This window comes from Hyperoodon ampullatus (genome assembly GCF_949752795.1).
Source record: "Hyperoodon ampullatus genome assembly, chromosome: 7".
In the NCBI taxonomy this organism is placed as follows: Eukaryota; Metazoa; Chordata; class Mammalia; order Artiodactyla; family Ziphiidae; genus Hyperoodon; species Hyperoodon ampullatus.
This window is the reverse complement of record NC_136920.1, coordinates 77,160,408-77,187,503: the sequence shown is the minus strand read 5'-3', so window position 1 is coordinate 77,187,503 and position 27,096 is coordinate 77,160,408. Positions and strand designations below refer to the sequence as shown.

Genomic DNA, 27,096 nt, shown 5'->3' with positions numbered 1-27,096 from the left:
AATAGAAAAATGGAGATTGGCTTTGAATTTTTTCTGAGGCAATGACCAAGCCAAATGATTGTAAGGATTGTTGTAAAAATTGAGAAGCAGTCTCTAATCAAGAAATATTATCAGTGGCTAAAAGTATATCATCCATATAATGTATGAGATATAACGCTTGAAACCTTTTTCTCACAGGAGTTAAGGCCTGAGCCACATATATTTGGCATAATGTAGGACTATTTGCCATGCCCTGAGGCAATACTTTCCATTGAAATCTCCTCATGGGTTCCTTAAAATTTAAGGAAGGCAAGCTAAAAGCAAAATGTTTTCTATCTTCAGGAAACAAAGGAATAGTGAAAAAACAATCTTTAAATCTATAACTAAAAGATAATAATTGTGTGGTATGGCTGTTGGAGAGGGTAGGCCTAGTTGAAGAGCTCCCATTATTAGCATAGTTTTATTAACAGCTCTTAGACCCTGTAATAACCTCTATTTTCCAGACTTTTTCTTGATAATAAAAATAGGAGTATTCCAAGGACTATTGGAAATTTCTAAATGCCCTAATTGTTCCAGTACTAATTGTTCTGCAGCTTCTAATTTCTCCTTTGTGAGGGGCCATTGGTCCACCCATACAGGGTCATCACTCAGCCAAGTAATTGGATCAGCAGTGAGTGGAGGAGAATCCAAGGCCCCTAAGAAAAACCCAAACCTTGTCTATCACTTTTTATTTTCACATCAATAGGATAGACAGTTCCTTTTTGATTTGTTCCCAGCCCTTTTGTGGGAAGAAATCCTTGATCCAACACCATATTAGAGACTTGAGAATTTGGACTATAAAGTAATACTCCCATTTCTTTTTTTTTTTTTTCAGTACGTGGGCCTCTCACTGTTGTGGCCTCTCCCGTTGCGGAGCACAGGCTCCGGACGGCAGGCTCAGGGGCCATGGCTCACGGGCCCAGCCGCTCCGTGGCATGTGGGATCTTCCCGGATCGGGGCATGAACCCGTGTCCCCTGCATCGGCAGGCGGACTCTCAACCACTGCGCCACCAGGGAAGCCCCCCATTTCTTGTAATATATCTTGGCCCAAGAGGTTTAAAGGCAGCCCAGGCAAAACATAAGGCTGGAAGTATCCTGAATGGCCCTCACTATCTTGCCATAATAATAACTGACTACTTTGCATAGGAGAAGAACTCTGTCCTATTCCTTGAAGTTCTGTAATAATAGGACTAACGGGCCAATGTTTAGGCCAGTGCATCTGCGTCATAACAGAGACATCAGCTCCAGTGTCTAACAAACCTGAAAAAACCTTTCCATTCATGGTTCATTGCATTTCTGACGTTCTTTCCCTATCTTCTGAATCCAGTAGGCAGCACTAGAGGATCCAAAAGCCTTTGTTTCTCTCTTTTGATGTTGTAAAATTTGTCCATGAGGTACAAAGGGCAAAAGTAGCAATTGTGCAATTTTATCACCAGGAGAAATCGTTATTATATTTTTAATAGTTTGTGCCATGATTTTTATTTCTCCTTCGTACTCAGAGTCTATGAGTCCTGGCATAATAGTTAAACCCTTCACGGCGACACTACTTCTTCCCAATAATAGTCCAATCAAACCCTTGGGTAAAGGTCCATAGATGCCCATAGAGAGGGCCTGAGGACCCATTGCAGGAGTTAATACATATCGGGCGGAGGTACTGAGGTCCAGTCCTGTGCTTCCTGCTGTTGCTCTGGAGAGCGAAGATATTGTATGTTTTTGGTTTTGGTTAATGTCTGATTGATAGTTTGAGGAGGATACACAGACGTTGCCCCTATTATTTGTTGGGGCCGGGGAAGGCCCCGGGAGGAGTTTCCCGACAGTGGTGTCCCAGTCCTGTGGGCCACTGAGCGACAATCTCGTGCCCAACGTTTTCCCCTATTGCATTTAGGGCATAAACCAGGGATTTTCGGACCATCTGGAGGTTTTTGAGTAGGGAAGGAAGGAGCAGGGTTACAATGAAAAGATCCACATTCTCCAGCAAAATGACCTGCCTTTCCGCATTGAAAACTAGTCTTTGTTCTCTTTTGATTGTTTTTAAACCCCACTTTAGTTAATGCTGCAGCCATAGCAGCACCCTGTATATAAGCAGGCTCAATGTCTGCACAAAGGCGAATATAATCCTCCAGTGTTCCCCGTTTTCTCCAAGGTCGAATCACAGCCTGACATGCATTATTAGCGTTTTCAAAAGCAAGTTGCTTAACTACAATTGTACCAGTGAGTCCATCCACAATGAGTCTCCCCACCGCCTGTAACAATCTATCTACAAAATCAGCATATGGTTCATCAGGTCCCTGTCTCATTTTTGAAAGATCCTCAGTTTTGTGTGTAGAAGGTAATTTCCTCCAGGCTTGTAATGCCAAATGATTTATTTGAGGATAAGCAACAAAGGTATAAGTTAATTGATCTTGTAAAGAAATATATGGTCCTTCCCCAATCAGCATATGATAACCCACTGGAATATCATGGGTAGCATTCTTTTCTGCTTGTTCAGCAGCCCGTTCATAAAAATCAAACTTCCATATTAAATAATCTCCACCATTTAAACAAGCTCGTGCAATAGACTTCCAATCAGCGGGGGAAAGAGCTTCTCCTGCAATAGTGTCAACCATAGCAGTAGTAAAAGGAGCAGTGGGCTCATATTGAGCACAAGCAGATTTTAAATCTTTCAAAACTTTAAAAGGAAGAGCCTGATGCTCCCTAATAGCCTGTTGAGGATGATTAGGATCAGGTCTTTCTATGACAGGACAACAGAAAATAGGATCCTCTCCTCGTTTTATTGCTGCTTATACAGCACGTTGCAAGAGACTGAGCATTTTTACAGATGTAGATTTTTGAGGAAGACAGTCCTTACTAATTTGCAGCTTTTTCACTGACTTATCTATCATAGCCATTAGAAAATCATCCTCAGGATGATTCTCTCTTTTATGTTTTTTTTCTCTCTCTCTTTTATGTTTAAAAGCCTCATAGGTTAAGTCAAAATGTTCCTCTTCATCTGAAATATTTAAATTATTTACCTCTTTTGGTTTAGGAAGTGGCGACACAGTAGCCGATAATACAGTCTTTTCTTCTGTCAGAGGCTTATGTTTTTCTGACTTTACATTCAAATCAACACTATCATGAGAAGAACCTAAACATATTTTTATCAGATTCCACAAACTAAATGTAACAACAGCAGTATGAGTAGGCCCTCGAGACTCATAATAATTTTCTAAATCTTCTCCAACTTTCTGCCAGATTTCTATGTCACAGAGCCGCCATCAGGAAACCAGGGAGATACATCATGGATATGCTGCCAAAATTCAGTCAACTGTGAGGTAGAAACTTTATTACCCCGAGCTATAAGCATGGAAAGTAAAACCTGAGCAAATAATTCACGCTCCTTTGAGCCCTTTTGCCCCATCTTCTTTTACTTCTGACTGTTGCCTTATGCCTCTATTAGTTTCACTTTTACTCGTGGCCACACATATTTTGCATAAGGGTTCTCTTACCTGCACTTTCTTTTCCTTTTAATTGCCTTCACGCTTCAGGTCCCTGTTCGGGCGCCACTTGCCATGGACCAGCCGGAGAAAGAGGATTTCACCGCCCAGGGTCAGAAGGGATGGGGTAAGGAACTGAAGTAGCACCAACGAATGGGGTCAGAAGGACCAAGACAACTGATGGTTGCAAGGTAAGTTTTATTATGCTACAGGTGCAGATTATATAGAATAGAAAAGGGAAGGTTGCCAGACGGTGGTTTACATTATCTAATGACTGTCTCGGCTCAAGGTTAACTTCCCTGGGAGAAAACCCATAAACCCAGAATCATCCAAAATAACCTGCATGTGCAGGGGGCAGACAGCTTTGCTTGTGTCATTTTACTTTCTTTGTGATTTCTGGGCCCTGGTGATTTATCTCACATGGAATGGAACAAGGAGGGGAACAAGTAGTTCCCTTCGAGCAGCAGCGGCATGCCTGGCATGTCCGAAGGTGCTCTCAAGGCTGACTGCTTCCCACACATATGTTGGCTTGTTTAAGCCTCAAGCCCTCGATCCTTTGTTGAAATACAATAATTTCATTCCTATGGTTTTTAATACCAAAAACTCAACCTCCAGGAGGGTTAAAGTCTAATTTGTACTCCAAACCAAGTAGCAGTGCAGTTCGCTACTACTGAGGCTGAATCCATAAAGACTTCAAGACCACGACCAGAAGACAAGTTATTATATATAATACCCTAGAAGGCCTGAAACATAATTATCATATACATAGCTGGTCCTTCAGAGCTTTTTACCTATAACATGTTTTTTCATGAAAGTTATTTAATGTACTGGAGATAACTGTGAATTACTGATCAAATATTTGAATACTTATACTTACCTGGAATTTCATTTCTGCTGAAAGAAAAAGGAAGAACAGGACTCACCTAAAACAAAACAAACTTTAGAAATGAAAGTAAACATCTTATCACACACTATCACTTTTGGAAGCAGCATAGAGGGGCAGTCAACAGTAAAACACTGGTGAAATAGGACAAAACTCTAGGCCAAAAATCCATTATTATTATCATCAGTGACAGTACCACAACTGTGCCCTTCATAATTAATAAGCACTCCTAAGAATCTTCATTTGGCACCAGATGATGTGTTTAAGAGAAACACTCTGGGAGGTTTTGAATCAGACTTGGTTTTTTGTTAGCCAAGTTACAGGAGAATTTTTAAAGTGGGGGGAAGGGAAGAAGGAAACGGACCAGAAAAAGAATTGAAGCCATCATCTACAAACCAACAAAGCACTGAGAGTTCCAAACGTTATGTCAGACACTAGAATGACTGATACAGGCTCAAGCGGTTTATAAAACCTAGAAAAAGACTACACCAGCAAAGTCCCCATTTATCTGTAGAGTTCAGAAACTAAAACAAGGAATATTTCAGCTTAACACCTTATCTCAAGAGAATCATATACACTTCACATGAATAAAAATACCTGAAACCAAACATTTTTAAAAGCTCCAATACCCAAAATAGAAAGAAAAAAATTAATTCAGAAGACTCAATCCATCCATGATAATCACAAAACGGCTGGGCAATCTCTATCTCCCTTCCACACTAACCATCCATCCCCTGGAAGACCAAGGGAGATCAGACCTTCCAGACTTACCTTCCAGACCTTCCAGACACCTGGCTGCGGCAAAATTCGATAGAATCTCCTTGTGGAACAGCAGTTTCCCATCTCTTGTGTCTCTCCCTGTCATGATCATGCAGGAAGCAAGTCTGGCTGTGCTATTTCTTATCATTGTGTGTCACCCATCTGCAGCATGATATTGAAAAAGTAGTTCCCTTTCCCCCAGAAGGTTGAGGCTCAGCTACAGGGGTAATTCTCCTGGGCACACAGTCATTATTTAGGCCGACTCAGTGACTTCAACAGGCTTAATCATGTGATCAGGTTTGTTGCCAGCTGCATAATGCTCCCACATCTGTAGATAGAGCCGCTCTAGTTCCATCGTGTATTGTTTGGTGTTGAACAGAGGGCTAGATGTTCTCTGCTTCCAGACTTTGCCACGAATTTTCTTCAGGTATTCTACATCAGTTCCCAGTTTCACAGCTATCTCTTCATATTCTTGTCTATTTTTAGCAATCAGCTCGAGACAGCCTAAACAAGTGAGCTGGGAAGCTGCAACTCGGGAAGCAAGAGTCTCTCCTGGCATAGTCACCATGGGGGTCCCTGCCCAAAGGACGTCCATCCCTGTGGTGTGTCCATTACAGAGCGGAGTGTCCAAGCAGACATCAGCCAGCTGGCCTCTCCGAACATGTTCCTCTTTAGGAGCAACAGGGGAAAAAATGATACGGTTCGGGGGAAGGCCCATATTTTGTGCGTACTGTTGAATATTAGCTTCTCCTGCTGCTGGAAAACGCAACAGCCACAGTACACTGTTGGGAACACGCTTCAGAATATTTGCCCACATCTGCAAAGTAGATGGGTCAAGTTTGTATAACTGATTAAAGTTACAGTACACAATGGCATCTTCCGGTAACCCGTACTGAGAACGTGTGGTTACAATAATGGTACGGGGAACCTCCTCTCCAGTGGCAGCCTTATTGTTGATCAGGGTAGTTGCCAGCCCATTGCTAATGCTGAATCCATTAATTGTAATCTGAATTTGTCCTCTGTTAATCATTTCAATAACTGCTTCTGCAACAGTATTCATAGGAATGACAGGCATATTAAGAGTTGTATTACTGCTGTCTGCGTTGTCTTCTCCATCAGGACATTTCATCTTGACTATTTGCACATCTGACAGACTATCAAGAAATGCCTGGAGGTCGATTCCATTCAGCACAATCCGATTGTCATAAATGTGCCCATTGGACTTAAAATCGATGACGGCTTTTTTCTTCAGGTGAGGGAACATATTAGCATGATCACCAATAAAGAAAGTATGGGGCATATAAGCCAGTTTCTCAGAATACTGCTCAGCAACTTCAGCAGGTGAAGTTTCCTGATCAGTGATGATATAATCCATGCAAAGCGCGCCACTAGTCCCAGGGTACCCCAGCCACATTGCCTGAATAGGAGCTGGCCTGAGAGCAAAGAGTTCATTTCGAGCACCCCTGGTATAACCATTCAGATTTACAAGGATGTGTATACCATCTTGATGGATGCGATCAGCTGCTTTCCCATTGCATGGAATCTGAGAAAGATCAATGAAATGCTTGGCTTCTGCCATCACCTTCGCTCGGAAGTTTGTGCCATCATGTGGGCTCAGGGCATAACAGAATATCTCAAATTTATCAGGATTGTGCATGCCTGGAATAGACTGCATAAGATGAGAAGTAGGATGATTCCCAAAGTCAGAACTCACGTATCCTACACGCAGTCGACCATCACTGAGCTTCAAGTCTTTTGGATGTTCATACGGTGGTTTATGAAGGACACTTATATTAGCCAAGCAGAGGTTCCCATGCCTCTCAGCAATAGCCTTCCTGAAGCCATGAGAAAGAGGGTAGAGCATACTATGATGAGGCTGCACAGAAGGCAACCTATTCTTCTCCAACTGGTCAGCCACAATGCTGACCAACTTCTTCATTCGCTCATCATAGTCTGTCCAATCACAGACAACCTGCAGGCAATGAGCCAAATTACAATAAGCGTCAGGAAAGTCAGGTTGAAGCTTCAGAACAGTGCGATAAGAAGCAATTGCTTCTGGAATATTCCCTGAATCGTGGTGAATGGAAGCCAGATTGCTGTGGGCATCCGCAAATGCAGGGCTGATCTGAACGGCACGAGTATAACACTGCAAGGCTCCCTGAACATCCTGCATCTCCTGTAGGGTGTTTCCCATATTGCAGTAGGCATCAGCAAAGGTAGGACTGATTCGAATAGCCTCCTTATAATGCATCAGAGCTTCGTGCAGTTTTCCCTGCTGCTTCAATACACTTGCTAAATTTGAATGGGCATCAGCAAAGTCTGGGCAGAGCTCTAATGCTTTACGATACAAGCGAACTGCCTCTTCACTGTTTCCCTGTTCTCCTTTGATATTGGCTAGGTTATTCAGAGAGTCTGCATGGGTGGGACACAGCCGGAGAGCTGTATGATAACAATCTTCTGCTTCAGCAACACTGCCCTTCTCTTTGAGAGCGTTTCCTAGGTTGCAGTAAGCATCAGGGAAATGTGGTTGCAATTCAATAGCTCGCCTGTAGGTGTCTATTGCCAGATCCATCAGGCCTTGCTCATAGTATACACAAGCCAGGTTGCCATATACCACTGCATGGTTTGGACTCAAGCTTAGGGCACGAAGGTAAGCTGCCACAGCTCTGTCAAAAATCCGTGCCTCATTGAAGACATTTCCTAAATTGATATAAGCATCCAGAAAATTGGGGTCAAGGGTGACAGCCTTTTCAAAGTGATGAATTGCAAGCCAAATCTCCCCTTGTGCATTGAAAACACAGCCAAGATTGCTCCAAGCTACTGCAAAGTTCGGTTGCGTCTCAATTGCTTTCAAATAACATGCCTTGGCTTCTTCTATGCCACCCAGGGCTTTGAGCAGGTTCCCCAGGTCACTGCGAACACAGTACAAATAAGGATTGTACTGAAGAGCACAGACGTAAGCTTGTACTGCCCCTTCCATGTTGCCTGCTGCTACCAATGCGGCTGCCAGGTTAATATAACCATCGATGAAATCTGGTTTGAGACGCAATGCATGCCGGTAATGCTCAGTTGCTTCCTGCAACTGCCCTCTTTCCTTGTACACATTCCCCAAATTCGAATAGGCTTCTGCCAGAAGAGGGTTCTGTTTAATTGCCAGAGTACTAAAGTGGGCAGATCTGTCCAGCCTTCGACACTGGAAGTGTAGAGATGAAAGTAATAAAAGTACACCAGTATTGCCTGGCTCTTGTCTCCAGAGCTGCATGCAGTGTCTCTCAGCTGTCTCAAAATCTCCTGCCTGATATTCTCGATGTGCCAACTCAGCTAACCCTTGGAAGGAAAGCACACGTTTCGTTGGTTCTGTGCTGTCAGCCACGTTGCCCACGGAAGACGCCATCTGGAGCTTCTGGAGAGAGTGAAAAAAGGGAGTAATTGAGTCCCGCTGCCGCCACTACTGGCAAGAATGTTTCTAGAGGTAGCAAACACGAGTGCAGCAGCCGTACCACTGCTTTGGCAGGCTTAAGCGGCGGCAACAGTTACAGGCACCGAACCTTAGGAACTCTGGTTGGCCATCTACCTCTCATGCTCTTGAAATCTTAATTCTTAACCCTGCCCTCTTCCACCATTTTTCTCCTAATCAGGGAATAAAAATTACCTATCCATTTGCCTTAGAAGAAATCAAAAGTCAGTAGTCCAAACACTTTTTAAAATATTGTTTTCTGTCCAGTTGGAAATGAAATACATGATTGACTTTTCTTCATCATTCATATAGTCAACGTGGAAAACATTAGGGCCATGAATTTCCATACAGTAAGATGAGAAAATTTTAAATTGGCCTTCCCAAACCACTAATAAGTAACCGATGTTGTATATGATGCTAAAATCTTAGAGACTGAGTTGGATATTTTAAAAGTTCTGAAAACATTAGCTAATTTCTCCTCATCAAATTTCTCATGACTCAAACCTGAGTATTACTTTTTAAAAGATAAATTTATTTATTTTTATTTATTTATTTTTATTTTGGCTGCATTGGGTCTTCAGTGCTGCGTGCAGGCTTTCTCTAGTTGAGGTGAGCGGGGGCTACTCTTTGTTGTGGTGCCGGGGCTTCTCATCACAGTAGCTTCTATTGTTGTTCCACAACTCTATGGGTTCCTTTTTAGGTCCTACGAAGAACCCTAGAAATTAGTTCATGTAATTATAGGTTTTTGCAAAATGGTCAAAAGTGAGATATTTTAACTTCCATCAGGTAAGACCAGTGGCTATTTCTTTGCCAATTTTCCTTCTATCATAGTCCGCTATGTTGGATCATATTTGGATTGGTCACAGGCTTTTTTGAAATCTGGCTAAGGAGATGTTTTAAGTGAGGCTATTATGTGATTTTCAGACACCACCATATGTAATTGACTATATAGTATCCCATTACAGGAATAACTTCCAGTACTCTTACTGACTACTCTACTGACTTAACTAGCACAAGACACAGAAGCGTAAGGACAAAAACCACCTTACAATATAGCCATGTCTTGCACTTCACAGCTCTCAAAGCATGTGCATTTGAAGAAGAAAAAAAGAACTGAAAAGTATAAAACCAGAAGTTATTCTGTGGAAAATTATTTCAATCATCAGGCATGTGAAAGATAAGTCAAAGATTCAGTTTTCTTCAATGCTTAGGCAAAACGGAAATTTCCTTCTGTCAAGAATATACTCCAGGGCTTCCCTGGTGGTGCAGTGGTTGAGAGTCTGCCTGCCGATGCAGGGGACACGGGTTCGTGCCCCGGTCCGGGAAGATCCCAAATGCCACGTAGCGGCTAGGCCCGTGAGCCATGGCCACTGATCCTGAATGTCCGGAGCCTGTGCCCTGCAACGGGGAGAGGCCACAACAGCGAGAGGCCAGCATACCGCAAAAAAAAAAAAAAAGAAAAACCAATATACTCCAGGGGCTTCCCTGATGGCACAGTGGTTAGGAAGCCACCTGCCAATGCAGGGGACACGGGTTTGAGCCCTGGTCCGGGAAGATCCCACATGCCGTGGAGCAACTGAGACCGTGTGCCACAACGATGGAGCCTGAGCTCTAGAGCCCGTGAGCCACAACTACCGAGCCTGCAAGCCACAACTACTGAAGCTTGCGTGCCTAGAGCCCGTGCTCTGCAACAAGAGAAGCCACTGCAATAAGAAGCCTGCACACCGCAACAAAGAGTATCCCCCAGTCGCTGCAACTAGAGAAAGCCTGCGCACAGCAACGAAGACACAACACAGTCACAAATAAATAAATAAATAAATAAATAAAAGAATATACCCCATCAATAATGTGTGTAATGGAATGGTGTGAATGAGTATTTTATCAGAATTCCTGTAATGCACAATCCTATAGCAGTACTGAAATCAGTAATGCATTTATAATAGTAAATATTTATGAGGAAGTAATCCATAGAGGTTTTCTCAAAGTTAACAATGAAAATTAATGTGACATTATCCATAATAAATTGTGACGCTGAAATAAACTTTTCTAAACTATTAATAACTAAAAGCAAACTCTAATCAACCATGTTAAAAGAAATCTATGTCTATAAACTACAAAGTTTATTTCTTAAAAGTTTATTTCTAAAACACATAAACTGTCATATGAGGAGGCAGTTAAAGAATATATAGCTACAAGAGTGGGGAAAAAGTTTTATAGAGACACATCTGGCAGTAGTTAATTTTCAAATGTCATTTTTCTAGATTTTGTGACACCTATAGTATTGATATTTGAAAGCATTTAAAAAATTGTAATTTGAAGATTTGCTACTTCCAGGTAGAGTAAAATATTTTGAAGCAAAACAACATTTCCACTGAGAAAAATTAAAAAAGCCAAATAAAATAGTCAGCATTCAATCAAAAAGTTCTAGACATACCAAGAGATAGAATCATATGACTAAAATTCTAAGAAAGGAACAGATAATACAAAAATATTTATATAAGATATTGTGTATCTTTATCAGGAAAAGTCTTTATCAAGAAAAGACTTTAAAATCATCAGAATTAATATTATATTTTATTTATTTGTATATTTTATTTATATATTTATATAAAGGACTTAAAGATAAAGCCCTAGTTAAGGCAGTGACAAAAGCAGTAGCAGTGGGAGTGAAAAGAAATGGTTATATTCAAGGATATTTTGTCAGTAAAAGGCCAAGATCAAATGTCTGACTGCACACATGGGATGGATAGACGGAGTGGGAAAAATCAAAGTTAACTATAGAGGTCCTAGTGAAGATGGGGTTGCCATCACCCAACCCAAGGGGTTGCGATCATCCCCAAGGTCTAGGAGACTCAAGGGAAGGTTGTGGTCGAGGAAAAGTTAATTGCTGGGAAAATAAGACTCCCAGTCTCTCCATCTCCTTATACTAGTTTTTTTCTTAACATCTTTATTGGAGTATAGTTGCTTTACAATGGTGTGTTAGTTTCTGCTTTATAACAAAGTAAATCAGTTATACATATACATATGTCCCCATATCTCTTCCCTCTTGCATCTCCCTCCCTTCCATCCTCCCTATCTCACCCCTCTAGGTGGTCACAAAGCACAGAGCTGATCTCCCTGTGCTATGCGGCTGCTTCCCACTAGCTATCTATTCCTTATACCAGTTTTGTTTTTCCGCTCATATACGTAGCAGCATTTCATTCAAGGGGAAAGTCATTGATCTGACTGGTCAAATTAAACACCATAGTTCAAGGCACATTTACAGTGGTTAGTTCCTCCACAATTTAGAAAGGAACGTTCACAATTTCCCTCTTCCTACACCGCAGAACACATTGGCCATTCCTCCAAAGTTTCCACTCCATAGAGTGGACCAGAGATGACGTCAGCCCAGAACTGAGAGCTTGGCATGAGATGGTGTCAACCCCACCTAGAGCTCTGGCATAAGTTATGACCCAACCCAGTTCTACAGAGAGCTCTGCATGGAATCTTGTCTCAGCCATAATAATGTGATTCTGTTTTTCATTTGGTTGTCTTCTTTGCTTAACCTTCCCTGGCCACTCTGACAAAAAAAATTTCAGGCAATCCTGGGCCACTCACTAACTTTATTCCATCTAATGTTATCCAGATTCCCAAGAAAATTGCTAACAATAAAGGGGGAAATTTGGAACATGGTGAGTTTTAGGTGCCTGAAATATACAGGTAACTGAATCCAGTTAAGTAGCAAATTATTTGGATCTCAAATATGCCAGTAGAAGAGCAGACTAAGCTCAATTTAATGTACTCTTACTGGAGACACATGTAAATTCTGGGTCAATTTTGAAAAAGTTAAAAGCACATAGCTGAGATTAAAAGAAGGAAAGGAACACCTGCATGTTTCAGAAAGTAACAGAGAAATTAAATCCAGAGAAATAAGAGCAGACTGATGTCTATGCGTTCCGTTCCTTAGTATAGGCCTTATGTAAATAGGGGCTGGAGCTAGAAATCTAACATTACCTTGAGGCCAGGAATTTAGACTCAGGATGGAACAATATTGAGAAGTTAGTACGGATATCCTACAGAAATTTCATGAGGAAATGCTTAGTCCATTAAGAGGGCCAAGGGAGGTGGTGAGGAAGGCTGATATCTCTTGAAAACCTTCAGGTACAGAAAACATCAACACCTCTGAAAAGTAGGCCTGTCCTTCCCAGAGTTGTGATGGCCAGGTTGTCACTAACCTGGAAGGCCCTGTAGGAATCAGAAACTGCAAGGAGAGTAATTCAAAGAAAAACAGATGCAGGATGGGTGTGGCAATAAATCCTAGGACCCTACCAGAAACAAAATTAAAACCACTCTAGAGGGAAATTTTAACAAACCAGGGCAGAGAGTATCCTAACCAGAATAGAATAATAATTCTGAGGAAGTTACTTTACTTATTTAAGTAATATTCAATGCATTTCCATGGCCAGGCCCTTTTGAAGAATTCTAAAACATATACAAACAATTCATTTACATCTTATATACCCCACCATCCAGAGCAAAATTCACTTAGGAACTGTACTGGTGGAAATTGGGCAGCACTATGGAGAAAATAAAATGTGTTTACCATCAAAAAACATGAAGGTAAGAAAGATAATGTCTAAGTTTTTAATTATCCTGTGGTTTCTTGAAATCTTTTGAAACCCAAAATAGAGAAACCTAGGAGGAAATGAAGATTTAAATATTTAGGGATTTATCAACTCATCTCTAAAAGCTTTATTAATCTCTTCTTTTAATAACATTCCTGAGAGGTATAAATGTGTCCAGTGATAGGGTTGAATAAGCCTGAGAGAATTTCAATTGTTTACTATTCTTGGTCAGCTCTTAAGACCTTTCAGGAGCATCTTGATTTTCATGGCCTCATCCAACAAAAGCAGGATATTTTACAGAAAGTCCTGGGCCACTTTTTGGCTTGCTTTTGTGTTTATGTTTTTGGTTTTTTCACATCGGGCGGTACATTAGGCTACCTATTGCATACTCCCTCATTCATGCATGCATTCATTCAAACAATATTTACTGAGTTGAGACATTTAATTAACAGTCAATACATGATGTTTAGATGAATGAATGTGCTTTCTATCAAAGTAAGTGTAAGTACTGAGAAAAATTACAGAATGTATGATCCCAGCCCCACAAAAGTTTATAACTGTCTTGAGGATATAACAGATGCTGATGAAATAACTAATATATCATATTGGACAGTTTCTAAGTTCAAAAATGAGTTTTTAAAAATAATCAGAGCCTAAGGAGGACAAAGAAGGGACAGTTCATTATGGGTTGAATCTATCAATAAATGTACATTTCAGATGAGATTTGAGATTGACCTCAAAGAAGAGGACTTAGATATATGAACAGAGAACAAAAAAGGCACGGTGATAGCATGTGCATAGATAGTGTGGCCCATATTTATGTTCTTCATTAAAGATAGTCAGAGATAACCCAAATGTAACTGTTTCCATGGGTCCATTCTCAGTATCCAAACAAAACGGCAAATCCTATCTTAGTACAACTAATGAAAAACACAGTCTTTAACAAAGAGATTGTGAAGGAAAGGGGGAGAGAAAGGCTTGCATCCCACACCACACAACAAAACTTATTGAATTATTCGTTTAATTTTCTCCCTCTGAAAATTTCCTCTCCCCCTCTCTGTACGTGTCTCTTCTCCCACATCTGGCCACACTCTACCAGCCATCTTTCCAGATCTTTCCAGAACTCTCCATCCTAGTTTCATTAGGCCACAATTTAAACATCTCACAGGTCTCCAGGATGCATCGCCATCACTTATTGCACAAAGACAAACAAAGGACACTTCTCAGGATCACGTTTCTTTGAAGGAAGAGGTCATGAGGGTGATTATAAATAATATAAAGTGGAGAACAGTGACTTAAAATACCATTTTTCAACTTAGAATGTAAATACAGGGAACTTTGGGAAACTAGAAAATCTAGAAAGGATTCACTGATAATTATTTATGTTCAATGAATAAAATAAAATATAATAATACGGCTAAACTCTGACAGATTAACTTTTGCAAAAGTTGCTTTCACACACCTTCACTATTGGGATGTTTGATAAACACACCTTTCCTTCTTTACTTTCTTCTTTCTTTGCAGATACTGGCACCAAACTTTCCAACAATAAGAACCTTCCCATAAGTCCCTTGCCAGGCAAGATTAAGGTATAACAATCCAAACAAATTTTTGAAGAAGGTAACTGGTTGAAAGCACAGGAAAAGAGCTGGGTTTCTCTTATTCAACAGTCACAAAATGAGTAATGTGGGAATTGGTTAAAAAGTCTCTCTGCATGAGGGGCTAAGGTTAAGATTAGAACTTCTGAGGCCAGAAGAGCAAAATGACTACAACAATCCACATATTTTCAAGAGCCGCCCTTTCGATGTGAGGGATTGATTTTTCTCACTATTTTTTCAGCAACCCAACTGGTGTCTTTATTAAACGACATAAGAGAATACAGTGTGGCCAAGAAGGCTTAGATTTCCTTAGCCCCAAGACAGATATTCTCCAGTGACTGTCCACTCAAATGAAAAAGAGAGATTTACAAGAGGAAACTGGATACAACTGAGTGTACTTTAATTTTACCTGAATTATTTGTTTTGTTTTCAATTCTCTGCTGAAGTGCCTACATTAATATATTTTTAAGAACATTTCCTTAAGTTGAAGTATTCATTCAGTATATTCATTTATTATAATTTAGAAAAGCCAAATGATTTAGGCAAATTCATTTCTATATTGCCACAGCAGTGTATTGTGAACTAAATGACACCTGGCAGTTCTTTATTCAGATACTAACTCAATTAGAAGGCAGTACAAGGATTCCTACCCATTCAGGGAGGGAAAGGTCACTTAGCCTCTGTAGCTGTCTTAGGTCTCTTATCATCACAGTAACAAACTGAAGACTAAAAACCATATGATCTTCTCAATAGATGAAGAAAAAGCTTTTGAAAAAAATTCAATATCCATTCATGGCAAAAACTCTCCAGAAAGTGGGCATAGAGGGAACATACCTCAACATAATAAAGGCCATATATGACAAGCCCATAGCTAACATACTCAATCGTGAAAAGCTGAAAGCATTTCCCCTAAGATCAGGAACAAGACAAGGATGCCCACTCTCACCACTTTTATTGAAGGTAGTTTTGGAAGTCCTAGCCACAGCAATCAGACAAGAAAAGTAAATAAATAAAAGGACTCCAAAATGGAAAGGAAAAAGTAAAACTGTCACTGTTTGCAGATGGCATGATACATAGAAAATCTGAAAGACACCATCAAAAAATTATTAGAGCTCAAAAATGAACTTGGTAAATTTGCAGGATACAAAATTTATATATAGAAATCTATATTTCTATACACTAACAGTGAACTCTCAGAAAGAGAAATTAAGGAAAGAATCCCATTTACAATCGCGTAAAAAAGAATAAAATACATAAGAATAAATCTGCCTAAGGAGGTGAAAGACCTGTACCCAGGGAAGTATACGACACTGATACAAGAAATTAAAGATGACACAAACAGCTGGAAAGATATACCATGGTCACGGATTGGAAGAATTTATATTGTTAAAATGACCATCATACCCAAGGAAATCTACGGACTCAATGCAGTCTGTATCAACATATCAAGGGCATTTTCCACAGACCTAGAACAAATAATTTTAAACTTTGTATGGAAACACAAAAGATCCTGAATAGTTAAAACAGTCTTGAGAAAGAAGAACACAACTGGAGGAATCATGCTCCCTGGCTTCAGACTGTGCTACAAACCTACAGTAATCAAAACAGTATGGTACTGGCACAAAAACATCGATCACTGGAACAGAATAGAGAGCCCAGAAAGAAACCCATGCACTTATGGTCAATGAATCTATGACAAAGGAGGCAAGAATATGCAATGGAGAAATGTCTGGGCTTCCTTAGGGATGGTTTCATCAATTAATTTGTTTTCTTAAATGGACCATACTTTTCCATGTCTTTGTATACCTTGTGATTTTTTTGGTTGAAAACTTGTCTTTCAAATATTATAATGTGGTATCTATGGAAATCAGATTCTCCCACTTTCCCAGGGTTTCCTGGGCTTTTGATTGTTGAAGGCTGTAGTAGTCTGTTTAGGGACCTTTCCAAACTATTTTTGCAATGACTGTTTTCCTTATCGTATGTACGCACTGAAGTCTCTGTTCCTTTAGTTCATGTTTAGCTAATGTTTTGACAGAGATTTCCTTGAATTCCTGCACCTAAAACAAACAAAAATAAATATACACAAGCACATCCACATGCACACTCAAAACCACACACCTCTGCCCATTGTGCAGATTGCTGGATCACTCCTTCAACATTTCGCTGACCTGCACTGAGTTCAGGGCTCAGCCCATGGTCAAAGCTTAGAGACTCCTCTGGTGTTTTCAGAACATGCATCTTATCTTGAGTATGCATGTGGCTTTCTTAATTTCTCTGGACACATGTGTACTTTTTGTAGGTTCTAATTTCCCAAAGAATCTCCCGCAACTTTGGCTCCTGCATCTTCTGTGGTCTATTGTATTTCAATGCACAGTCTTCTGCCCCAGCCATCTGTGCTTTGTTAGTTCACCTTGCACTTTTTTTGAGCAATGACCGCTGCTTTTCCAGACTGTGTTCCAAGTTAGCTAAGACAGAGATAAGCATCTTGTGTCAGTCCTTCAGGTAGCTCCCAGACAGGTTAGAACAGATACACATAATAATCTGACAGTACGGTCTCTTCTGCTCCCTCCTGAAGCAGGATGGAGGGTCCCATACTAGGAATGGTCTGCTGCTACTTTAAGACTATCACTGCATTAAGACTCCACCACTTTAAGACCATCACTACACTAACAGTGGATGGGGCAAGGGCAAGTAAAAATGCCACAAAGCTTTCCTGCCATTTCCAAATTGCCTCTTCCCTGGTTCAGTATGTGTTTGGTTGCTATAAATCTTTGGCTGATTTCAGGACTGAGAGAAACTCAAAGATCCCCACAGCAAGAAACAGTACAATCAAACTCTCAGAAGCCAAAAGACACAGAAAGAATCTTTTCTCCCAAAGGAGAAAGAAAAAAGAAATTTGTTACAAAGCAGGGATCCTCAGAACGATTAGAGCTAATTTCCTATATGAAACCACGGAAGCAAGAGGCCAGACATATTTAAAGTGCTGAAAGAAAAAAACTGTCCACCAAGAATTCTAAATTTGCCCAAACTGGTTTCAAAACTTAGGGAGAAATTAACGCATTCCCAGATGAACAAAGGCTGAGGGCGTTTGTTTGACAACTTCCTACCACTGCCCTAGGAGAAATGCTAAATTGAACCTTCAGGTTGAAATGAAAGGACACTAGACAGCAACTCGAAGCTGTATAAAATAGAAATCTCCAGTAAAGATAAATACATGGGCAAATACTAAAGCCAGTATTGTGTTATTGGCTTGTAACTCTACTTTTTATTTCTTACATGATTGAAGAAACAAATTCATAAAATAATCATAAATCCATGTTATTGGGCTCACAAAGTATCAAGGTGTAATTTGTGAGCACAATAATGTAAAGAGGAGGAATGGAACTGTAGAGGAACAGAGTTTCTGTGTGCTACTGAAGTTGGTTTCAATTGAAATTATATTGTTTTAACTTTAGAATGGTAAATGTAATCTTCTTGAGAACCACAAAGAAAATATCAATAGACTATATGCAAAAAGAAATGAAAAGGGAATCAAGAGTTCACCACAAGAAAATCGGCTAAGCACAGAAGTCAGTAATGGAGTAAATCAGGGGCAAAAAATGCATAAGACATACAGAAAACAAGCAGGAAACAGACAGAATTAAGTTCTTCCTCATCAGTAAGTTTTGAAAAAGTAAGTGGATTAAGCTCTCCAATAAAAAGATAAACATTGGCAGAATGGACTTTAAAAACAACCATAATCCAAGTATATGCTGTCCGCAAAAAACTCACTTGATTTCAAAAGACACAAGTTGCTTGAAAGTTAAAGCATAGAATAAAATATCCCATGCAAATAGTAACAAAAAAGAAGGAAAGAGAGACAGAAAAAGAAAGGAAGGAAGGAAGGAAGGAAGATAGATCTGGGATGGCTATGTTACTATCACACAAAATAAACTTTAAATCAAAAACTATCACAAGAGGAAAAGGAGGCCACTATATGTTGATAACAAGTTCAATCTATCAAGAAGATATAACAACTATAAACATATATGTACCAAGCAACCCCCAAATATGTGAAGCAAACATTGACAGAATTGAAGGAAGAAATAGATAGTTCTAAAATAATAGGTGGAGATCAATACCTTGCTTTCAATAATGGAAAACACATCTAGACGGAAGATCAGTAGAGAGGTAGGGGGACTGAATGACACATTTAATCAATTAAACCTAACAGCCATATATAGATCACTCCACTCAACAACAGCAGAATACACATTTTTCTCAAGTACACATGGAACATTCTCCGGGAAAGATCATATGTTAGGCCACAATACATGTACCAATACATTTTTAAGAAATTGAAATCATACAAAGTATCTTGTTTAGCCACAGTGAAATGAAGGTAGAAATCAATAACAGAACCATTGATAGCCATTTCCCATCATGCCTGCCACACATGATATAAAGCAATGAAGGGAAAAACATAATTTACCACTTAGAAAAGTGGGAAAGAGGACATACCATTGACACAGAGTGTGTGCTGTTTTCCGTTGTCAGGGATAGAAATAAATTAGCATCATTTATTCATTAGTGTGTTAATTTCTTGGTCAATCATTGGGCAGCCAGTGTTTCTGCCTGATGGGAAGATTTCCTATACTCAGTGTTGAGTGGAGCCAACCTTGAAAGGGACATTTTAAAGGATTATACTGTGATGGGCTTCGCAGTACCCTTCCTCCTATGCCAGTATTTAGGCTGGGGTATTTCCATGGAGTGTGTAAAATCGTAGGCCCCAGTTCACCAGAATTTAGTTTGACTCGTTTTGTTAATACATTCCCTCAGAACTTTGTCTTTTGTAACCTTTTGCATTTACTTCATTCTTTATTAGCACTGCAAAACAACTTTGTTTCCTGTTCAGATGCCAAAAAGTGGATATCAATACCTCCTGAGTTTTACACATCACAGATCAGTTTTGGATATCAGGGAAAGAAACAACAGCTATTTCCAATGACTCTGAGACATACTTTGAACATGTGATTAAAATGTTGACTGTTGAAATGTGTGTCGAGCTCATTATACTTGCTCTAAAAGGATCAAACTGCAAAGATTTCAAAATCTTTACCTTTGAATAGTTTTCCTGTGCTGTCCTTTTGTGTCAGACTGTTAATGTGCAGTCTGGCACCTTCAAATAATGTGGCTTTGTAACCAATTATTTACATGTTGTTTTATCCACAGAGAATCTTTTTTTAAAAATAAATTTATTATATATTTTTGGCTGTGTTGGGTCTTTGTTGCTGCACACAGGCTGTCTCTAGTTAGGGCGAGCGGGGGCTACTCTTCATTGTGGTGTGTGGGCTCCTCATTGCTGTGGCATCTCTTCTTGCGGAGCACGGGCTCTAGGCGCTGGGGCTTCAGTAGTTGTGGCACATGGGCTTCAGTAGTTGTGGCTCATGGGCCCTAGAGCACAGGCTCAGTAGTTGTGGCACACGGGCTTAGTTGCTCCGCGGCATGTGGGATCTTCCCGGACCAGGGCTCGAACCCATGTCCCCTGCACTGGCAGGTGGATTCCCAACCACTGTGCCACCAGGGAAGTCCCCACACAGAGAATATTAAGGTCAAAACATACAACTCGATTAACTACACTTCCTCCTGTTCACATTTCCCTCATCTTTTCTTCATCTTCTGTCTATGTATCCTTGGCCCTGTTTATATTCAGTGCTTTTGCAGTTATATTTGATTGTCTGTATTCCGGTGAGTTACCACAATGCTTTATGAGACATGGTAGGATATAAATGCGTTTAAGTAATATATATATATATATGTAGTTTGCTTCAGTGCAGTGTTTTTTGTTTTCTGTACTGAATTCATTAGCACGGGTCGGTATAAACTTTAGCATAGGTCGATATGTAATTTGTAAACGAATAAAGTCTTAAAAGTGAGGAAATAAGTCTTTTAAATTTAATTATTTATTGTAAAGAGCAGAATAGCATACATAAACAGGTGCCTAATGAAAACTTGTATTCTAATTTGGAACTCTCATGAACACCGATTTTTTTGTTCTTCTAATGGTATGATAGTAGGCCATTTGATTATTTTTATTTTTATGGCTTTAACTTTAGAACAATGAAATATTCGTAAATTTTAAAAAGTATTTTTCTTTATTTCATGGGGGTGGGATACTGGATAAATGAAAGGTCAAACACCTATGGAGGAATCCATACTTGTCTATATAGTGCGTACTTTTATTTCAATAACTGATTTCAAATTCCTAAAAGGATGTTATAATAAGTTATTATGCCATTTTACAGACTGAATTAAGTGAATTTCAGGGAGGTATGAAACTTGCCTAAGGCTATCCAGCTGCCAAGTGGTAGAAGTGAGAATTAAATCCAGGTATACCTATCGCCAAAGTTTCTGCTCATCTCTTTACATCATCCACTTTTAATAGCCAATGCTTTTCTGCTTACAAATATGACTGAGGTTTCCAGACAGTCAACATGGCTTTTTAATCAGATAGAAAAATTACTGTTGCTTCTCTAAAGACATATTCCTTTTCCATTAAGTGACTTTAGTTGTTCAGATAATACTTCCAGACAGTAGTCATCATACAGTTGGAGACTAAGAACAGAACTCAGGGATGTGTCTAGCAGTCAGTAAAGACCAACTGGGCTCACTGATGGTACTTACGGTCATTTCCTCTAGACTAACATAATGTTATTAATAAGACCCTAATAATTCACAGTACTGCCCTTGCCTGATTATTTGTTCTTCTCCCTCTATCACTCTCTCTTTCCCCATATTATTATTATTTTTGACAATTTTTGGTGAATTAAATTCAGGGATTAGTATTCAGGAGCGCTAGTCAGAAAAGCAGAGAATCTTAGCTCACACCAAAGGAAGAAAATAGAGAAAAAGTATAAATTATATGAATACACACATATCACACATGTACCAACTATATGTTGCACTTCTCCAAAATCTATTCGGTATCTGCACATTTATTGTATATTAGCAGTAAGACTAGAAATGAGCATAACGCTCTGTTTACAAGATACAGAAAACAGACCCAAATATGAAAATTACTAGCAATGAGAATGGGGAAGAAAGACTACAACAAGGAATGTAGATGATAGTTTTGTTTCTTAGCTGTGATGCCAAATATTGAACTTTCAACCTGAGACAAGGAGGCCATAAAAAGTTGTATTAGTTTCCTAGAGCTGCCATGACAAAGTACCAGAGACTGAGGAGGTTAAACAACAGAAATTTACTCACTCACGGGTGTAGAGGCTAGAAATCTGAGATAAGGTGTCAACAGGATTGATTTCTTCTGAGGTATCTCTTCTTGGTTTGTAGATGCCATGTTTTCCTTTTGTTTTCACATGGTCTTCTCTCTGTGCATGTCTGTGTCCTAATATTTTCTTTTTATAAGGACACCAGTCATATTGAATTAGAGCCCACCCATTTGACCTCATTTGTCCTCAGTTACCTATTTAAGGGCCTTATCTCCAAATACAGTCAGATTACAAGGTATTGGGGTTAAGACTTCCACATATTAACTTGAGCAGGACACAGTTCAGGTGATAATAGAAGATAAGAGTAATTTAAGCAAGTAAGTAACTATTGTTTACACTGAGTTGCTTAAGGATATGAATTTACTCAAGAAAAACAAGAAGAAATTACATAACACTGTGTGTTATACAAAGATATTAAATTAATCATCATAACATCCTGTGAGATGGGCATTAAATTAGACTAAGCAAGAGTAAGCAACTTATCCAGAATTGTATAGTTGGTACTTTCCAGAATTTAAACCAGGTATTTTTCCAGTTCCATTCTACGTTATATATTCATTTCATTATTTGAAATGAATTTTGAGTCCTCATTTTGCTTAGTTTCTGAAGTTATATGGGGATAGAATGGAGTTGGATATTTTCAGTGACATTCACACATGGGCAAGGAAATTGAGTCCAGAAGCTTCAGCAATGTTTCTATGGAGAACGCTAACAACAGAACCAGAAACACCGTTATCCTTTTGGTTCAGTGATTTTTCCTAAAGCACTACAAGAATCAATTTTAAGAAGCCCAATGTTTTCCAAACTTTCACCAATGGGCTCTGTAGGGTCCTCTAACAATATCTAAGAGACTAACTAGTTTCACATTCCAAGCCACTTAAGACAAGGAGTTCTGATTGTTCTCTGTGAGGAAATCAAGTGACAATCATAGCTGGTAATTTACGGTAGTTTCTTCTGGGCCCAGACAAAACCTAATACACAAGTAATAATCATTGTTAAGTGCATCTTTGACAAGGATTCATCAAGTAGCAAAGAGGTCTATAAATTGGGAGAAATTATGATCAAAGACAAACATAGACCACAGTTATTTAATTAATGCTCAATTATTTATGAGTTTAACTTTGGTTAACCTCATTTTCCTTCTTCTAGACAATTTCCAATTCATGTCCACAAAGAGACCAGAATACTTACCTTCCAAAACAAGATTTATTGTGTTCCTTTAATTCAAAGCATACAGTGACTTCTACATTCACTCCACCAAATTTTGCTAGGAGAGAAAAGGAGACATTATATTTTGTCTTGAATTACATATGCCACCATACTTGACTTAGCCCATCCTACTGGAAGCACTTTGACACAGATTCTACAGTGTTGTCTTACATCCTCTACGGAATCAAGCCAAGGGAATCACACAGAGTTACAGCTGGAAAAACGTTTGTTGTGTGTTGATACTTTTAGCCTTTACCACCAAGACTTTATCAGCAGGATCTATCTTTACAGTCTCTAAACAGGAGACCTTCTTGCCTTCCATTTTCATATTGACAAGGAAGGTAAAGGGAAGAACTGAGAAGTACCCAAAGTCAGCTAGCAGCCAGCACAGATAAATCATCTGTGGAGATATTTTTTCTTTCAAAAGATATAAACATGAGAGGAAGTCCTAGTGTTTGGAACAATTGTGCATAATAAAATTCCATGAAAACCTAGAAATCCAGATGCAGATCAGTAACATATTGGCTAAATAAGCTGTTATGTTCATGCAATGGACAAGTGTACAGACATTAAGAAGAACGAGATACTCATTTCTATGAGATTCTCTTTTCACTGAACTCATCAGTGCTGCAAAAACAATGTTACATAATACTTTTTCTTTAACATTATATCAGGCATCCTCATCTTGTCCTGCGTTTATTGCCAGTGTTACTAAAGTTTATCATTTACCTCTTTCTCTTTTAGACATATAATTTCTCCTTATGTTGGAAGCATTCATCAATCCCTATTTTACTCTTTCTTTTAAATTACAAATGAATATTGAATTTTATGAACTATCTTTTGGGGGCTATTTCAAGTGATTGTATAGTTTGGCTCTCCTTGGACCTTGTTATATGGTAAATTATATTTTGTTATTTTATATATGCTATTTATTATATTTCGTATTATGTTTACTAATTACATTTATTACATTATAATTACATTATAATTAAGGTAGCATTTTGTTTTAGATAAACAAAACAACCAGTGGAACAGGAAGCATCTTAAAATTAAATGCAAGAGCATAAGGGAATTGAGATTAAAATAAAATTCACATTTTGGATCAGTAGCAAAAATTATTCAACAAAAGTGGGAAAATATGGCTATCATTACTAAATTCTAGATACAGCAACTAGTTAAAAGTTAAAAAAATAATGAAACTGTAAAAGTATCAGAAACCTGGGAGACATGAAATAAAGTATTCATGAGGAATACCTTTCTAAGATACAAAGAAAAAAGGATACATTTAATTATATAAGAATTAAAATTTGCCTCATGGCAAAATGCACTACAAAGGTCAGAAAACAAGCAAAAGAAATTGGGAAATATATTAAGAAATGGATATGCTTTGTTTACAACTTTTGAGAGAAGCACATGTTTCTTTTTCCTTTAACCTGTTATGGGGGTATTAATCTATAATGTAAGTGCATGGTTCCTTTCCTTTAACCTGTAATGTGAGATTTAATCTATATGGTAAGTGCATGGTTCCTTTCCTTTCATCTGTAATGTGAGTGTCAACATGGGGCACTGTTCCCAAGCACAGACTTTGGATGTTCCTGTACTGGTCCCATCACTGACCATCCACACAAATTTACAAATGTTGCTTCACTTTCCTGGGGGTTAGAGTCTCAGCTACGAAATGGAAGCAAAATAGAACTTTCCCGCAGGGATGATAGAAGGTTTAAAGGAGTAAATATGTAAGTGACTTCGCACAGTGCCTAGTACAAGAGAGATCAATATAAGTACTTATCAATTTTTTAAAGAGACAGATGAAAGAAATAAAATGTGGTAATTTCAATCTATTGATATATATTCTTGACTTTAAACTACCTTTTCATTCATTGGATGACCTAATTTGCTCATGCTTTTTGTTACTCTAGTGAACTTGGGTAGCTAATATCATAGTTAAAAATTTTTGCTTTTATATTTACAAGTAAATTTGACCTGTAAATTTCTTTTTCCTTACAGTCCTAATCTATTTTCAGTATTAGGATTATATAGACTTCAGAAGATGAATAAAGGAGCATTCTTCCTTCGCTTTCTCTAGAAGTTTTTCTTTGTTCATATTAATGTTATCTGTTGAATAGAAGTTTGATAGAATTCACCTCCCAAATGATCTGGCTGGGTCTGGTATTTTCTTGGTGAAAGATTGTAAACTATTGACTTCATTCCTTTACTGGTGAAAGAACTCCAGCTATAGATTTCCTCTTGTGTCAGTTTTGGTAAACTTTAGGAGCTAGGAAATTGTCCACTTTACAGAAATGTTCAAATTTACTGACATTTTATATATTCTCTGTTTGTACTCTCTGCTATAACATTGTCCTGATTCTTTCTGTATACTATTTACTTATGTTTTTGTTTTGCTTAATCAAAGTGTGTTTTCTAAATCTTTTCAAAGAATATCCTTTTGACTTACTAAATCACCTCAATTTTATACTTTTTTCTGTTTTATTAAGTTCTGCTCATGTATTTATTATCTATTTTTCTATGTTCTCAGGGTTTATTGTTTTACTCTTCTGATATCAATTAAAACACTTGATTATTAATTTTAAGAAATCTTTTTAGTTATAAATAGTTGAACTTTTTGAAGATTCCAGCTTAGTTGTAAGTATCTAAGGGTCAGCTCGTCCACATTGTTGCTAGCCTAAGGCTTAGTTCACCCTATCGCAATGTATATATTGACATTTGTTACCCTCGACTTTCTGTGTTTTGCTACCTCTCACTTTTCTTTGGAGAGAAGCCCTTTGAAATACCCTTAACTTATTTTACAGCCAATAAGTCTTTAAAATAATGTGTATTTTTTAAAGATAAATCTACTTATATAATTAGGCAGAAAATCTGATCTGCCATATTTTTAAAAACAGCATAAATTCACTCTTCTCCATGATTAATCTGCTGTATTACACGACCTTCGAGTTTTTAGCTTTATCAATGACAGGTACTTGAAAAATGTTTTAAAGATCCTACCCAGTCTTTTAAAACATCCTTGTTCCTTGTTTCAGTTCTAGTTTTATGTATATTTTCTGCCTTGCACCTGATTATTCCAACATCTGATGGATGGCCTTGGGAATCTAATTCTGGTATTGATTGCTTTTTGCTGATTCTCTTCACTTCTAGCTGATTTCTTCATTATTGTGTAAATTTAGATCATGAGCTCATGTTTAGCTAAACTTTATCTGTGGGAATGCTATAGGCCTGTGTTGAAGGTCTACCTCTCCAGAAAGGGTTTAGTTTTGTGTTTGGAATACCACCGATTTGGGAGCATTTTAAGTTAATTTCTTAGCTTCTGTTTGCAAGACCGCACATAAATTTGCAACCCAAACACTGGGAACACACATCTGGGGTTCAGAATTCTCAAGATTTCCTACCTGTTTCCTACCCAGAGCAGAGGCCAAGAGAATTTGGTCTTAGTCTCCCTTTGCCAGCAGATATTTTTTCTCCTGGCACACCCTTTCATTGAAGGTGAAGCTAGGGATAGATAGGTTTAGTTCTAACTTCCCATCTAGTAGGGATGGAGTCTTACCTCCTGCCTCTCATGTGGTCATGGCCATTTAAAAACAAGTCTCTATGTCAGGTGTGTCATTAAACTAAGGCATCCAGACAGATGCCTATTTTTATGGCCTATGAGCTATGAAGAATTTACACATTTTAACTGGGAACGTTTTAAATGGTTACCTAAGTACCTAAATAATATCCTCAATTTTGCCTCTTTGGTCTACAAAGCCTAAAATATTTGCCACTTGGCTCCATAAAAACAGGATTTCCAGCTTCTGTTCTAAGCTATCAAG

The 27,096-nt window shown here is 38.6% G+C and overlaps 1 protein-coding gene and 1 pseudogene across 2 annotated transcripts in view; both read right to left on the bottom strand.

Annotated features, from left to right (window-relative positions):
- Positions 1 to 27,096, bottom strand: part of LOC307055613 (centrosomal protein of 78 kDa-like) — a 591,539-nt pseudogene that overhangs the window by 201,310 nt on the left and 363,133 nt on the right. The window lies entirely within an intron of this gene.
- On the bottom strand, positions 5,387 to 8,527 carry LOC307055930 (UDP-N-acetylglucosamine--peptide N-acetylglucosaminyltransferase 110 kDa subunit-like; the record flags this gene model as incomplete). The annotated part of the gene is made up of 1 exon (XM_079708232.1): positions 5,387 to 8,527. One exon carries the CDS (start codon positions 8,525 to 8,527, stop codon positions 5,387 to 5,389), a length of 3,141 nt encoding a protein of 1,046 aa, XP_079564358.1.